General features: G+C 46.0%; 1 protein-coding gene across 1 annotated transcript in view; it reads right to left on the bottom strand.

The window, feature by feature from the left end:
• Positions 1-1120: 1120 nt before the first annotated feature.
• The window catches only part of LOC124037837 (E3 ubiquitin-protein ligase SH3RF1-like), a 55773-nt gene continuing 39318 nt past the window's right edge, over positions 1121-17575 (bottom strand). Inside the window, exons 6-12 of the mRNA XM_046352954.1 lie at positions 14334-14444; positions 11261-11388; positions 10219-10389; positions 9795-10075; positions 9382-9695; positions 4771-5144; positions 1121-4590 (exon numbers count right to left, since the gene is read on the bottom strand). Of these exons, the coding sequence (XP_046208910.1) occupies positions 4422-4590; positions 4771-5144; positions 9382-9695; positions 9795-10075; positions 10219-10389; positions 11261-11388; positions 14334-14444 (1548 nt within the window). The 3' untranslated portion in view covers positions 1121-4421. The remainder of the gene's footprint in view (positions 4591-4770; positions 5145-9381; positions 9696-9794; positions 10076-10218; positions 10390-11260; positions 11389-14333; positions 14445-17575) is intronic.

The raw sequence follows: 17575 nt of genomic DNA, 5'->3' as shown, positions 1-17575 counted from the left end.
GGGTGCTGCGGAATCGGTGAAGGTAACCAGAAGTGGTCTTGTGATAATTGTTTGTATTTCTGCTGGTCAGAGGGAGCAGCCGCTCCAAGTTAAACAAATGGGGACAAGAGATATTTTGCTCTCAAGAAAAGGGCTCCATTGAAGGGAGTGATTACTGAGGTAGCAGGAAATATGAAAGTTGACCAACCGAAGGGGAAGACAAGGTGGCGTGAGTAGTGAAACAGTAGTGAAACAGAATAGTCATTTTCTATTATTTTGAGTTTAATGTTGAGTCTTTGCCTGACAAAGTGATGTTAGGGTATATAGTACAATTGGAAAGTATTCAGACCCCTAGACTTTTCCCACATTTTGTTACAGCCTTAGTCTAAAATCGATTCAATTAATTTTTCCCCTCATCTACACACAACACCCCATGACAAAGCGAAAACAGCTTTTTAGAATTTTTTAAACAAATATACAAGAACATTGAAACGATCTCCATGTTATGTACACAGTTAATATAGGGCTATACAGACACAGACCAATTGGCATTTTGCAAACTGCCAATTGGTCCCTCTGTGTATAGCCCTATAATAACTGTGTAGCCTGGGTTGCTGGCGTGAAAGGCAGAAGTGGGACCCTACCCATCGCTCCAATAGGGTTAACCCACTTGGTGGAAATTGAAATATGGCTCATATAGCGAGGACCACTACACTGCCCCCTCTGAACAGGAAGGCACATCCCTATGCTGACTAATCTCAACCCCCCTCACAAGTCCCGGCCTGTGCATTCCAATGGCCCCACGGTCACCATCCCACTTCTGACACCAATGTAGTGAATGGAAGGAGCGGGAAGCGAACCCTTGTGTAAAAGGGAAACACCCTACGCATCGCACCAATAAGGTAAACCCACTTGGTGGGGATTGTAACATGGCTCATACATGGAGAGGATTGCTTCAATGCATACGCACAATCTTAAGCAGATCTTGCAGAGGGATGAGAATAGAGACGAGAGATGACTTTGCTGTCGTGTCTTCAGTCCCTCATGTCTGTGGTAATGCTTTCAGACACCTCTACACTGGCAGGAAGAGACCAGCTAAACGCAATGAGACACACACAAATTAAGAGGACTGACAAGAACATGGAAACCATTAGCTTTTATTGTTCTAGTTATTTTTTTACAAAATGTGCTATTCCCTCATACTTAATGTTTTGTTTTGAATGGATGCCAATTTCACCATGATCAGACTAACTATATAAAACTAATTATAACAACCCCGCCAAAAAAAATAAAAAAAAATCAAGCAAGTCACCTTGGCATGAGGAGAATCTGTTTAGTTTAATAAAGCAGACTTTAGTGCTACCTTGTGTTCCAACAAGGCATGAGATTACAGTGAAAACATGTTCACAGAACACCGAACTGCTTCGGTTGTTCTCAAGTCAGAGAATGTCATCATTTGATCATTAAACTATGTGAAAATCAATGACTAAACTGACTATGGTACATATGGAAGACCTTAATTTGATCACTTTGTTGCAGGAGAACTTTGCTGCAATGCAGGAAATGTAAAACTTGCAGGGTATTTCAGGTTTGAAATGTCCAATTACGAAAAATGTATCAGCCCCTACAAAAAATATCCACTAATTGTAATCCACATAATTCCTGTTGCTGCAGGACCATCCTCATGCTGTAGCAAACCGGCTCAAATTACAATCCTACATCTGTATATACTGATGGTACAGTAGTTAAATGTATGCGTGTAATGTATGAAAAAAAATATTTAAAAAAAGGCTCATCAGTAACAGAAAGCACTCCAAATGCAAAACCCAGTTCAGCATTAGAGGTGAGGTGGAGATGGTGAATGCCAAGACAGCAGTGGAACATTAGGTTCATTCTACATAGGCAAATTGAGAAGCAAACAGATCTGAACAGTGTTTCGTACCACTTTATAGAGCCTTTACTCCCAACTCAAACGTTATTTCAAAACAACTTAAAACAAATTCAGCAGTCACACATAGTGGTCCCAGCTACTGTATGACAAACACCCACTTAAACATACTTTGGAAAATATTCCCCTCAGGTTAGACATGAAATATCCAAAATGCCTTCCAACCTCCTTATGCCTGTTGATACCCAGTTGCTAGGAAGCAAACTAAGAGCAAATCTCTTGTTGCGGTAGATTAGTGCCTACAGGTCCAACCTGTCATTTAGACACAGTGGCCTCAGCTGTTGATATTGCACCATAGCATCTGATAGAAGAGGCAGCAGCAGGAAAACCAAGGACACTGTCCTCTTGGTGTGCTATAGTGAAGGGAGCCCACTAACAATAGAACAGCCACTTACTGTCTATCATTGACTAATATAATCCAATTTAGACTTTTCTACACTGCCAAAAAAAATAGGAGATTTGGATCAAACCAATGGCTCATCGTGTGGTGCCTGGTGTTTCTTACTAGCAGTGCTGTCAATCTCATTACAATGACTGAAGGCCTATGGAGGAGGATGAGGTGGAGAGTGTGTGGAGTGGGACTGGATTATTTTGAAATCAAAAGTTGCTGAGAATAAGTAGGACCCAGGGTTCTGGGGTTTCACACCCTCCACACCCAATCAAGTCGCACCTCGCTCTCTTTTTTTGTGCTTTGAAACAAACAGAAAACTAAAAAAACGGCTACCAAAACTCAAACCAGCCACACAAATCATATTCAAGTCAATAGAACACCTATCACACACATTGTATAGACGCACTGTACAGCTAAGAATCAACGTTGTCCAAGTCATTGATCATATTTATAAAAAAGTAAAATTGAAAAAAACTACTCGCAACTTCAAGGAGAAACACACTAGATTGTATTGGGGGAGTGATATCAGTGATATGGTTACTTTAGGAAAACAATCTGCTTTATAAGTTAAGAAGTGTTTTGTCTTGTATTGACGACACGTTAGGAATGAATTCATCTTTGAAATGAGGGTTGAGAGCCCGTGAAGGTCATTACATAGAGCAGGCCTGTCAGACGTCTTGCTGCATCTCCATGCTGTAGGAGGCGCTGTCCAGAGCATCTGGCGTCGTATAGATCCAAGTGGATAGAGATCTCCATGTGTTGTTAAGACGGAACTATCAGAGTCACATGATATGGTTCCTGTGTTGATCGCGATTGTGTCCGTCGTTCACTTGAGATCTTGAGCTGCAGTATGTCCGATGAGGTTGGTCTACTATTAGAGGAGTGGGGGGGGGGGGGGGGAACAGCTACAATGTTCATTAAGTACACACAGAACCATATACAGTAAGTAACACTTGATTGCAACATCTATGGAGTGTGTCTAGTTAACATGTCAAAAAAAGGCCAGACCAAATCAAAATCCATAATAATACATTTCAATCAACAGCAGACGCTGGCTTTCCTAACGTTATGGAAATGTTTGGAAAACCTCACCAGGCATCAGATCATCAACGGTATAATAATTCCACCAAGATGACTCTCCCGCTCTCCAATAAGGGGTCCTGGAGCCCAAGGGGAAGCCATTTGGAACACCAAAAGGTCCAAGGGATACAGGAGGAGGTTGTGCAAATTCCATTTTTGGAGAGAGGTTCTGGGCCAAATTGGATGTCAACTGAATAGATGGGTGTTTGCAATATGTCAGAAACTCCCAACTACCCAACCAGAGGGTATGGAGCTAATGACATCCAGCTGATACCTTCCAGTCAATATAAGAATATGTTCAAGGGATCAGATTAGTATTGGGCCCACCTCTACACCTCTTCTTGCTTCACTGCATGTGCTGATGATGACATCACTGATTCTCCTCCCATCTGCTGTATTCTTTACGTTTGTGCTCAAACAGCCAATCAGTGGAGACACCATGCAATATTAACATGCAGCACGGCAGCCAATGAGAGACAAGCACAAAGTGATGTAGGAAACATGTCATAAGACAGGCGCTGACTACAACCCCTAAACCACTACAACCCCCCCCCCCCACCCCGCAAAAAAAAACACATTTCAACTTGTCATATTTCCATCTATTAACAGTTCATATGATTAGTTCTGACTCTCTGGTCTTTGTTTCTTTATATACACTAAAGTGGGGAACAGTACAAGGCACACATTTAACGTTTTGAATTGTTACAGATATAAATAACTGACAAAAAGGAAATGAACAGGAGTAGTGTGCTCTCCTCCAGCTCGGTTCACCGTGCTTTCAACTGACAGCTAGCTCCTCTTCCTCTGCAGCTCAGTTTAAATTATTTCATCATTCTTCTCCTCTGTACTTTGAGGACCACTTTAAATGTTGTGTATGTATCCATCTCATCCTGTCCCTAGCAACTTCAGCTAGTTGGCTCGCAGCTTGACCCCAAAACAAGGCAACAAAGTCAGACGTGGTTCCATTGATGGTAGTCCATGGTATGGTCAGGTCACGGTCGGTCTACTGTGGTCAAGTGTGAGTCAGATGCCGTCTACGAAGCTGCCAGGGAACAGTCCGGTCCTGCCGTTCCTCTGGAGTGTTCCTTTGAACCAGCCGTCCTCCCTCTTCCTGTGGACAAACACTATGTCTCCCTCTTTGAGCTCCAGCTCTGCATCACTCTGAGGGGGGTAGGACACCACCACTCTGTACCTGAGAAAGGGGGGGGGGGGATCAGGGGGGATACTGTACTGACACATTGCAGAAGCACAGGAGATCAGAGACGCCACACACACACACACACACACACACACACACAATTCCAGCAGAATCACAACATCAGACAGACCTTTAACAATATGTCACTGTTCTACAATATAAGAAATGCTGTACCTCTCGCATAGGATTGGCCGAGCGTCGTGCTGCTGGGAGGTGAGGGAGGAACATGCCTGGCGAGGTGGCGGGGCGATGGGGGCACATCCGTCCAGGGGGCTACTCTTACGGTGCGTTAACTCGGGGGCTGAGGAACAGGAGGATGAAGAGGCGGCAGTAAACTCAGGCTCCACAGGGCAGGGGACAGCACGGCCATGGTTACCCACGACAACGCCAGCAGAGGAGGGAGAAGGAGTAATGTCGGGGCCCATGGCCCCCTGGAAGACGTCCCCCGTAGCAGCCTGCTCTGCCTCCAGGGTGGGGGATGAGGGGGGAGAGGGGCGAGACTTCTTCTTGTTAGACGACAACAGCTTCAGAATACCTTTCTTTTCCCTCTGCAGAACAAAAGAACGAAACAGAGAGAAATTTCAATTCACGGTGCTACTACCATGCACTTGTCTGATAATGGTGTAAGCTGCATATAGACTGTCTTACAGGAACTCACTGTGTGGACAGTCAAAACTGCATAAACATAATCCATTGTCATGGTCATTAGGGCCAGATGAGAATTTGCTCCAGACTAAATCACTGTTGTGTAATGATGTCTTCAGGGCTACAGCCAGCAGAGTTTCTCTCACTCTCTAACTCAATTCCCAGGGCCCACCCGTGAAACAGACAGAGCTCTGTGTGAGAATTTGTTTCTAAAGATAAACTGGAAGGACTCCTGTGTTCAACAAAAAATACTGAGCGCCTGGTATTCAAAACAAGGGCACCAGAAACTCCGGGCAAATGTGAACTATTTCACCAATCCACTGTAGCCAAATATGCTAGGCATGATAGAAGTAGCTACAGTGGCAAGAAAAACTATATGAACCCGTTGGAAATACATAGATTTCTGCATAAATTGGTCATAAAATTTGATCTTCATCTAGGTCACAACAATAGACAAACAATCTGCTTAAACTAATAACACAAACATCTATATGTTTTCATGTCTTTATTGAACACATCGTATAAAACATTCAGAGCAGGGTGGAAAAGTATGAACACTTGGATTTAATAACTGGTTGACCCTCTTTTGGCAGCAATAACCTCAACCAAACGTTTTCTGTAGTTGCGAATCAGACCTGCACAACAGTCAGGAGGAATTTTGGACCATTCCTCTTTACAAAATGGTTTCAGTTCAGCAATTTTCTTGGGGTGTCTGGTGTGAACTGCTCCCGAGGTCATGCCACGGCATCTCAAATCGGGTTGAGGTCAGGACTCTAAAATGGGCCACTCCAGAAGGAGTATTGTCTTCTGTTGAAGTCATTCTGTTGTTGATTTACTTTGGGGTTTTGGGTTGTTGTCCTGTTGCATCACCCAACTTCTGTTGAGCTTCAAATGGCGGACAGACAGACTAAACTTCTCCTGAAAAATGTCTTGATAAACTTGGGAATTCATTTTCCCGTCGATGATAGCAAGCTATCCAGGCTCCAACGCAGCCCCAAACCATGATGCTCCCTTCACCATACTTTACAGTTTGGATGAGGTTTTGATGTTGGTGTGCTGTGCCTTTTTTCTCTCCACACATTGTGTTGTGTTCCTTGAAAAACAACTCAACTGTAGTTTCATCTGTCCACAGAATATTTTGCCAGTAGCACTGTGGAACATCCAGATGCACTTTTGCAAACTTCAGACGTGCAGCAATGTTTTTTTTGGACAGCAGTGGCTTCCTTCCGTGGTGTCCTCCCATGAACACCAATCTCAACCACACTGCACACTGCCCTAACCCACCTGGACAAGAGGAATACCTATGTGAGAATGCTGTTCATCGACTACAGCTCGGCATTCAACACCATAGTACCCTCCAAGCTCGTCATCAAGCTCGAGACCCTGGGTCTCGACCCCGCCCTGTGCAACTGGGTACTGGACTTCCTGACGGGCCGCCCCCAGGTGGTGAGGGTAGGCAACAACATCTCCTCCCCGCTGATCCTCAACACGGGGGCCCCACAAGGGTGCGTTCTGAGCCCTCTCCTGTACTCCGTTCACCCACGACTGCGTGGCCACGCACGCCTCCAACTCAATCATCAAGTTTGCGGACGACACAACAGTGGTAGGCTTGATTACCAACAACGACGAGACTGCCTACAGGGAGGAGGTGAGGGCCCTCGGAGTGTGGTGTCAGGAAAATAACCTCACACTCAACGTCAACAAAACTAAGGAGATGATTGTGGACTTCAGGAAACAGCAGAGGGAACACCCCCCTATCCACATCAATGGAACAGTAGTGGAGAGGGTAGCTAGTTTTAAGTTCCTCGGCATACACATCACAGACAAACTGAATTGGTCCACTCACACTGACAGCGTCGTGAAGAAGGCGCAGCAGCGCCTATTCAACCTCAGGAGGCTGAAGAAATTCGGCTTGTCACCAAAAGCACTCACAAACTTCTACAGATGCACAATCGAGAGCATCCTGGCGGGCTGTATCACCGCCTGGTACGGCAACTGCTCCGCCCTCAACCGTAAGGCTCTCCAGAGGGTAGTGAGGACTGCACAACGCATCACCGGGGGCAAACTACCTGCCCTCCAGGACACCTACACCACCCGTTGTTACAGGAAGGCCATAAAGATCATCAAGGACATCAACCACCCGAACCACTGCCTGTTCACCCCGCTATCATCCAGAAGGCGAGGTCAGTACAGGTGCATCAAAGCTGGGACCGAGAGACTGAAAAACAGCTTCTATCTCAAGGCCATCAGACTGTTAAACAGCCACCACTAACACTGAGTGGCTGCTGCCAACACACTGTCATTGACACTGACCCAACTCCAGCCATTTTAATAATGGGAATTGATGGGAAATGATATAAATATATCACTAGCCACTTTAAACAATGCTACCTTATATAATGTTACTTACCCTACATTATTAATCTCATATGCATATGTATATACTGTACTCTACATCATCGACTGCATCCTTATGTAACACATGTATCACTAGCCACTTTAACTATGCCACTTTGTTTACTTTGTCTACACACTCATCTCATATGTATATACTGTACTCGATACCATCTACTGTATGCTGCTCTGTACCATCACTCATTCATATATCCTTATGTACATGTTCCTTATCCCCTTACACTGTGTATAAGACAGTAGTTTTGGAATTGTTAGTTAGATTACTTGTTGGTTATCACTGCATTGTCGGAACTAGAAGCACAAGCATTTCGCTACACTCGCATTAACATCTGCTAACCATGTGTATGTGACAAATAAAATTTGATTTGATTTGATTCTTGTTTAGTGTTTTACATATCGTAGACTTGTTAACAGAGATGTTAGCATGTTCCAGAGATTTCTGTAAGTCTTTAGCTGATACTCTAGGATTCTTCTTAACCTCATTTGAGAATTCTGCCCTTGCAGTCATCTTTGCAGGACGGCCACTTCTAGGGAGAGTAGCAACAGTGCTGAACTTTCTCCATTTATAGACAAGTTGTCCTACCGTGGACTGATGAACATCAAGGCTGTCAGATACTTTTGTAACCCTTTCCAGCTTTATGCAAGTCAACTCTTAATTTAGGGTTTTCTGAGATCTCTTTTGTTCGAGGCATGTTTCACATCAGGCAACGCTTATGGTGAGTGTTTTTTATAGGGTAAGGCAGCTCTAACCAACATCTCCAGTCTCGTCTCAATGATTGGGCTCCAGGTTAGCTGACTCCAATTAGCTTTTGGAGAAGTCATTAGCCATACTTTTTCCAACCTACACTGTGAATGGAATGTTTAAATGATGTATTCAATATAGACAAGAAAAATTAACTAATAACACACAAATTATTGTAAGAACACTATGTTTGTCTGTTCTTGTGACTTAGATGACCAATTTATGCAGAAATCCAGGTAAATCCAAAGGGTTCACATACTTTTTCTTGACACTTTATATACAAACGTGAGAGATATGCTACCATTGCAGATAGCAACACTGATGGCGAAGTTGTGGGGATGTAACGATTCACTGATGTGCATCGGTCCCCAGTTCAAATGTTTAAGATATGGAGTGCATTGGTCCGCGGGAGCCGAAACCGTGCGCAGCTTCGCGTGCTAACCAATAGGTAGGCCTATTCCTGATCTGGCACATCTGCACGTCACCTTCAGCATTCAAATGTTTGTAAAATGGCTGGCGCAATATTATCGATCAAACAAGTCGACTAAATGGGGACAGCTGTAGTCGAAAGTGTTCTACAGGGATGCTGGCCATGTTGACTCCAATGGTTCCCACAGTTGTGTTAAGTTGGTTGATTTAAGTGGATTCAACAAGTGACATCAATAAGAGATCACAGCTTTCACCTGGTCAGTCTCATGGAAAGAGCAGGTGTTCTTAATGTTTATTATGAGATAGGGGTGAAATCTAAAGTTGTGCTATATATGAGCTCCATCAGCAGATTTTAATTTAGAATGGAAAATAAATGTGTTCATTCATCAAATGTTAGTGCATCAAATCGTATCACATCAAACCAAATCGCATCGTTTCAAACTAAAACATATCGTTCCTGTATGGTATCGGACCCCAAGTATCTAGATACGTATAGAATCGTCTGGAAAGGGATCGTTGCACATCCCAACTAGGGTGCTATCACGAATGCCTACCTTGCCATCCTTGTCCAGCCGACAGGCGAGGGAGGAGTTAGCTGACATGGAGTTGCCGTTGCCAGGGGCGACAGGCATGGTGAGGACTGCCACTTGCCGCAGGGCATCGCCATCCAGGGACGCGGCGCTGACGTTTGGCGGGGTGAGGGAAGCAGCAGCACATCCCAGTGCCACCCCAGCACGGACACAGCCCTGGGCAGGGTTGGAGGAGGAGCAGGAGGTCTGGGATTGGCACACTGCCAGGTAAGCTACAGATGTCTGTGACTGGATGGGCGTCACAGCAGCCGTGGGCCGGTCCTGACTGTGGCATGCAGCTGGGGGCAGAGGAGAGGCACGTGGTTAGACCATACACACAGAACCATATGCCCCTGTATGTATGCTTGCACCCTTCCTCTTCCCCCAGGGGACCCTACCTGTCCTGACAGCATTGCGTGCCTGGTTAACAGTCATCTGGGACGTCATGTGCATGAGCACCTTGGCCTGTCCCGTTGTCACGTGAGCAGCAGTCACCATGCCCGCGGGTAAAGGGCTGGAGAGGGCGGGGCCCGGGCAGATGGGGAGGGCCTTGTTGAAGTCAAGCCCTGGAACAATGGCCCCCAGAGGAGTGGAGGAGGGGCTGACGATGGTGACCCCTCGCCCAGCCTGGGTGCACAGAGCAAGGGGCGCTTTGGGTTGGGTGCTGCCGGACACCGTCCTAATAGGACAAACAGAGGACAGGGAGGAAGGGTTAGGGCAGGGGAGCCTTAGGAACGCTGCATATACAGAGATAATCAGTGTGTACATGTGTGTGTGTGTGTGTGCGCCTATAGTATAATGCGTGTAATGTCTGCGTCAGACCTGCTGACGGGGCTCATGTAATTGCCAGGAAACACTCCTATCTTGCCAGTGTGCATGGAGGTGCCTTTGAACCATCCATCTTGACAGCGCTCCAGCACCAGGAACATCTCTCCCTTCCTCAGCTCCAACTCATCCTCCTTACGGGGCGTGTAGGGAAACAGGGCCACGTAGCTGGAGAAGGAGGCGAGAGAGACGGGGGAACGTCAAACACATGTATGGACACACACACGGGGGACTGTCCAATTACCCTCAGGAGGAAATGAGTCAATCGAAGACGTGTTGTGTGTTTCAAACATTTAGTCTGTCACATGAGCTAAATTTATACCCCCAACCACAGTCTAAAGAATGTTCGTCAACATCTCCTCTCTCTCGCTCTGAAACCCTTACTGGAAGACAGAGGCGGACAGTCCCTTCTGGACTGGTCTTCCTACAGTACATGAAGAGACAGCTGCACTATACTACTGTAGAGGAATGCTATGGTTACGTTCTGAATGACACAGCTATGTGGGTCAGGGCACCACGGAGGTCACGGAGGTGCTGTAAAGGGAGTGGGAAAGGCATGTCTCCAGGAACCTCAGAGGCTTTAAAGAACCACTGCTAAAATACAGCATAGACACTTTCACTGGTGTCAGGGGAGGGGAAATGAAGAAAAATGTAGACACACACACACGGACAGATACACGCTTTGGGGAGGTGGGCCGTATTTAATTCCAATCAGGTGTCTGGAGTCTCAGAGGAGTAATGATGTGAGGGGCCAGGGGTCAAAGGTGACAGACAGGGTCTCTGATAGGACCCAGGAGACTGTCCCCCACAGGTGTTGCCTTTTCATCCGTCAACGGAGCTCTGGGTCAACCTCTGGTGCTCCACACTGACAGCTTAGGGGTCATTCAGAGGCTTGGAGAACTCCCAGAACCCACCCAGAAGGACCCATGCCCTAGCCATGTGTGGAACCTGCTGTTTCACTGCATGTTCTCTCGGGATTAGCGTGCTTGTACTTTATACGTGGAAGAGTGTTACATGCATCTGTGTGCTGTGTCCTCACACTGTGGGTCTTTGCCGCCCACTCTGTTCGCTAGTGCTGGGGGAGGGTCTCTGACTGGCAGCCAACGAGGAGGCTGCTCCCACCGCTGAGGATTGTGGTGGAGGCGGCGGGGGAGGAGGGCGAGCATCCTGTCAATGAAAAACAAACATCAACAACGACAGTCTGAAAGAGATTAGACAGCATATTAGAACAGTTTATAGTGAGCTTGAATCAAATCTCACATAAAAAAACATCTTTGTTTGGAGCCGAAAGAAAGACCGGAACCACAAATAAACAATTCACTGCCTTTAGCGCAACATGACAGTGTTACATTACTGTTATAGCTCTTGGGGGGGGGGTCTTGAGTCCTCTGAAACATGACCCGCCAAACTGCGCTTCTTAACACCCCCCCCCGCCCCGCTTATGCCGCACCAATGTGTCAGAGGAAACACCGTTCAACTGACAACAGAGGTCAGCCTGCAGGCGCCTGGCCCGCCACAAAGAGTCGCTAGAGCGCGATGAGCCAAGTAAAGCACCCCCGGCCAAACCCTCCGCTAACCCGGATGACGCTGGGACAATTGTGCGCTGCCCTATGGGTCTCCCGATCCCAGCCGGTTGTGACACAGCCTGGGATCGTACCCGGGTCTGTAGTGACACCTCTAGAACTGCGATGCAGTGCCTTAGATCACTGCGCCACTCAGGAGGCCCACCCCTGGCCTTTTAACCAATGACTGACTAGGTGTTACATAATGAGAGAAACTGGTCAGTGAAAGAGGGATATCATTTACTCTGTTCAATGAGGGAGAGTATCGCTTGACACAGGGGTTTGGTCTTGTCCCCAACTTCCCCTGAGATCTGGGAAGGAATCTCCAGCATGCTTGTTTGCTTGTTTGTTGCTATAGAAATGACACTGGGGCCTGGTGAATCCATTGCTGTGTTTAATGAGGACCATATGAAAGTAAAAACATTTCTTGAAACATTATATAGTTCAGCCCACAGGCCCGCAGTGAGCGGATTCCACTGGGCTCTACTCCTTGTTCTGCCTCTAACGGGACAGAAACCAGACCTAAACAACTATTACACAATCATACACAGACACATTGGTGTACTGAGAAAGAGATGGGTTTCTTCTAAACATGTGTAACTATCCATGTACAGTGGCTTCAGAAAGTAGTTATACCCATTTTCTTGTTACAGCCTGAATTCCAAATGGATTTTCTCACCCATCTACACACAATATCCCATAATGACAAAACTGAAAACACATTTAGACATTTTAGCTAATTTATTTGAAATGAAACACAGAACCATCCAATTTACATAATTATTCAGACCCCTTTGCTATGGCACTCCAAATTGAGCTCAGGTGCATCCAATTTCCTTTGATCACCCTTGAGATGTCGTTACAATTTGATTGGATTCCACCTGTGGCCAATTCAGTTTGGACATGATTTAGAAAGAAACACACCGGTCTACAAGGTCCCACAGTTGACAGTGCATGTCAGAGCAGACACTACACCATGAAGTCTGTAGATCTCTGAGATAGAATTGTGATGAGGCTTACATCTGGGGAAGGGTTTAACAATTTCTAGAGTGTTGAAAGTTTCCAAGCACACCGTGGTTTCCATCACTGGGAAATGATAAAAATATGTAACTACCCAGACGTCAAAACCAAACTGAGCAACCGGGCAAGAAGGACCTTGTTCAGGGAGGTGACCAAGAACCCAATGGCCACTGATGGAACTACAGAGTTCCTTGGCTGAGATGGGAGAACCTGCCAGAAGGACAACAGTCTCTACAGCACTACACCAATCTGGGCTTTATGGGAGTGGCCAGACCGAAGCCACTCCCGAGAAAAAGGCACATTACAGCACGCCTGGAGTTTGCAAAAAAGGTATGTGAAAGATTCTGTCTTCCGATGATAATTTTAAAAAGATATTTGGCCTGAATGCAAAGCGCTATGTCTGGAGAAAGCCTGGCACAGCTCATCACCCGTCTAACACCACCACTACCGTGAAGCATGGTGGTGGCAGCATCATGCCATGGGGATTCTTTTCGGCAACTGGGACTGGGAGACTGGTAAGGATAGAGGGAACAATGAATGGAGCTTATATACAGGGAAATTCTTGATGAGAACCTGCTTCACAGTGCAAACAGACTGGGGGTGAAGATTTACGTTCCGACAGGACAATGACCCTAAGCATACAGCCAAAGCAACACTGGAATGGCTTCAGAACAAGAATGTGAAAGTCCTTGAGTTTCAAAGCCAAAGCCCAGACTTGAATCGCATTGAAAATCTGTGGAAAGACTTGAAGATTGCGGTTCACAGCCACTTCCCATCTAACTTAACAAAGCTTGAGAAAATCTGCAAGGAAGAAAATCCCCAAATCCAGATGTGCAAAGCTGAAACAGACATACCCAAGATGACTCAAAGCTGCAATCGCCACCAAAGGCATGACATTTTCAAACATTTCACTGTCATTATGGGGTATTGCGTGTAGATAGGTGAAACAGAAACAAAAATGGATTTCAGGCTGAACAAAATGTGGAATAAGTCAAGGGGGATGAATACTTTGACGGCACTGTATCTGCAGAGAAATAAACAAGGAACAAGATAAATGTGTCTCAACTTGACATTAACAGGCCTGAGGAGCAGACAGACATAACTACATAACTACTATGGAGCAATGGGGGAGGGGGGAGGGAGTGGCACAGCACGCAGAAGGGCCTACATGCTTGTGTGTGTGTGTGTGCGCGCTGCCGACGCTAGAGCGGAGATAATTAGATTGCCTGCAGGCCAGAGAAATCATCTGTACAGAAACATCATGTAGAGTTCTCCATTGAAGCGGAGAGCTGAACCTTTATGTATACATTCTCAGCAGTACCACATAGCAACACAGCCACACACCCTTCCCCACACTCCGCTGAACACGGCACAGCCATGGCAGCAGACGGCCATACGCTACTGTATGCAGGTTCCGTTTTAAGAGGAACCTGATGTAAGTGAAGTGCCATGGGCCAATTAAAAATATTTTAAAGCCAGTATTAGAGGCCCCGTAAGTGTAGTTTCAGTTGAAGAGAGAACTCCACCTACCATAGGGATGGATGTGTAGCTCGTCTCAGGGGGAAACGTGAAGACAGTTGCCGTAGTAACAGGACTGCTGGGGGGAGGAGTCACTATGAGTCCAGCTGTGCAGATGTGTACCTGTTGAGGATGGACAAAGTCAGACAACTTCCTCAATACCACCACTCCTCCTACAATATAATAGCATTACACACAGAGCACAGGACTGTGTGCTAGAACAACTATGGTATTTCAACGATCGTTGCAACCCTCCATTTGTGCTAGTCTGTCTCCTCGCATCCAGTCTCACATGGGCAGAAGACTTATGTTTGATCTGACAGACTAGTTATTTAATCTCTAAACAGGGTTGGGGAGTAACTGATTACATGCAATCGGATTACAAAAAACACAGTACCCAGTTACATTACCAGCACAAATACTGTAATCAGATTAGAGATACTTTTGAAAAACTAGATGATTCCTTATTGGATTACTTTTCAATTCAGAAAGGATGTTCGAAATAATATATTGACACATTTCTGTTCTCTCAATGACGTTCAAGTCAGCATTGAAAAAAGGCGCAGGTTCAAGTTTTTTCCCCAACTGAGCTAGTCTAACCACAAGTCAGAGACCACTATGATGACACAACAAATGCATTTGATGGATCCCTTTTGTCTTCTTCTAATACCTCTTATAGGGAAAGTCATCCATTTACATGACTGAGTTTGGGTAATCCAAAAGTTACATTACTGATAACAATTTGACAGGTAACTCGTAACTAACAGATTCCATTTAGAAAGTCACCTACCCAACCCAGTCTCTAAAACATGTCACACATGGCCTTAAAATGTCACATTGAAATGAAAATGTCGCCTTCACAGCAGCGGTGGAGCCAATTGGCTAAGTCAAGCTGTGCTGGTGTCCCGATGACACGCTTGGCTGGGTGAGGTCATATGACTGTCAAGAACAAGTTTCCATTGGCCGGGTGAAGACGGATAACTGCTGAGGCCCCTTGCTGAGAGAGAGTGAACCACAGTGATTCACGCATTGCGCGACATTGACTCACACGTTGCGTGACACTGACTCACAGGGCAATACTGTTGGACACACAATGTCTCCTTGTACCCTTGCATGACTGCCCCAGACAGAGCAGAGCAGCCGAAAGGTAAATCATTACCGAGGACCCACGTCAAAGTCAAATCAACTGTGGAGCAGGGGACGGTGCAATGAGGCAAGACGGCCACAGAAAACGTCTCGTCGTGAGGGGCTGCAGTACCCACACTTGCAGTACTGTACTAGGCTATATCTGTGTTGAGCATTTAGCTATATGTGTATGAGCCACACATATGTGAGTGTATGTGTACAGCACATCAGTTACAACATAAGTGTTTCCAATTTACAACACATTTAAAAGAGTAGCAGTTCTGTTCTCATACACTACGGGCTCCTTTAGTCAACAGTCTCTTCAAGTCCATTCCCTCTGAAATGAAAGCAGTGGACGTGTTCATTCCCATTCACTCCCTCCCTCCCTCTGGCCCCCCGGGCAACAACTGCTTCCCGTGGTTGTTTTTCAGTCTGCTTTGAAGGAGCGAGAGAAGAGAGGCGAGAGGTCGAGTCACAGATTCCACCTGGGGTCTCTCTCCATCTTTATGCGTTTTTATTACGCCCATTAATCTAGAAATCAAACCATCGTGGGTCGTACGGCGCCTGTTTCAAAGAGCAGGCTCACCTCCCAGGTGGGAACGGAGGTTTTATAATAGAGAGAGTGTCTCGTTCATAATGAGGGCAGATAAAGTCGGAAGAGTTTAAAATACATCATTCTCCCCTCCTTGTGTGGCCAAGGTTTTAATGAGAGCTGGATTGTCCCAAAATGAAAAGGTATATGGATGCACAAAAATACTCAAGACAGTTTCTAGAGAAACGGTCAGCACACACACACACTGAGGAATGCCAGCAGTTGGAGAAAGGATTTGTGAGAATGCTGTTTCCCAGGAGAAGCTGTGGGTAAAGCATGTTAGTGTGTCTGAAATGTGTTGCAGCCCAATGCCCAAGGGGGTGAGACAGTGAGAAGACACTCAAATAGTACATTCTATTCTCCTACTCAAAATATAGCCAAGGAGAGGATCACACCCTCCAAAATCAATGCTCAATTTCTGACTGCTGCAACAGTCAGAAAAAGCCGGGGACTACGAGGGAGACCACTGAATGCTGTCAAACGACAGACTATAAAGCCATGTTGGTTTAATAGGTAACAGACTATAAAGCCATGTTGGTTTAATAGGTAAAGAAAAGTCACATTTTTTAAGATACACTACATGACCAAAAGTATGTGGACACTTGTTCATCGAACATCTCGTAAAAAAAGAATGGAGTTGGTCCCTCCTTTGCTGCCATAACAGCCTCCACTCTACTGGGAAGGCTTTCAAGAAGCCACGAGCATTAGTGTGGTTGGGCATTGATGTTGGGCGATTAGGCCAGGCGCGCAGTCGGCATTCCAATTCTTCCCAAAGATGTTCAATGGGGTTGAGGTCAGGTCTCTGTAGGCCAGTCAAGTTCTTCCACACCAATCTCAACCAACTATTTCTGTATGGACCTCGCTTTGTGCACGGGGCTGTTGCCACAAAGTTGGAGCACAGAATCATCTAGAATGTCATTGTATGCTGTAGCGTTAAGATTTCCCTCCACTGGAACTACGAGGCCTAGCCCGGACCATGAAAAACAGCCCCAGATCATTATTCCTTCACCAAAACTTTAGTTGGCACTATACATTGGGGCAATTAGCATTTTCCTGGCATCCCGACAAACCCAGATTTGTCAGTCAGACTGCAAGATGGTGAAGCGTGATTCATAACTCCAGAAAACGTATTTCATCACTCCAGAAAACATACTTCTCCAGTCCAAGCTTTACACCACTCCAGCCGACACTTGGCATTGCGCATGGTGATCTTAGGCTTGTGTGCGGCTGCTCGGCCATGTAAACCCATTTCATGACGCTCCCGACGAACAGTTATTGCGCTGACGTTGCTTCCAGAGACAGTTTGGAACTTGGTAGTTAGTATTGCAACCGAGGACAGCCGCTTCAGCACTTGCCGTTCCAGTTCTGTGAGTTTGTGTGCCTTATCACTTCACGGCTGAGCCGTTGTTGACTCTAGATGTTTCCACTTCCCAATAACACTTACAGTTGACCAGGGCAGATATAGCAGGGCAGACATTTGACGAACTGATTTGTTGGAAAGGCGGCATCCTTGTGCTACGTTGTCACAGCTCTTCAG

This window comes from Oncorhynchus gorbuscha, linkage group LG06, assembly GCF_021184085.1.
Source record: "Oncorhynchus gorbuscha isolate QuinsamMale2020 ecotype Even-year linkage group LG06, OgorEven_v1.0, whole genome shotgun sequence".
NCBI lineage: Eukaryota > Metazoa > Chordata > Actinopteri > Salmoniformes > Salmonidae > Oncorhynchus > Oncorhynchus gorbuscha.
This window is presented reverse-complemented; position numbering and strand designations above follow the sequence as displayed.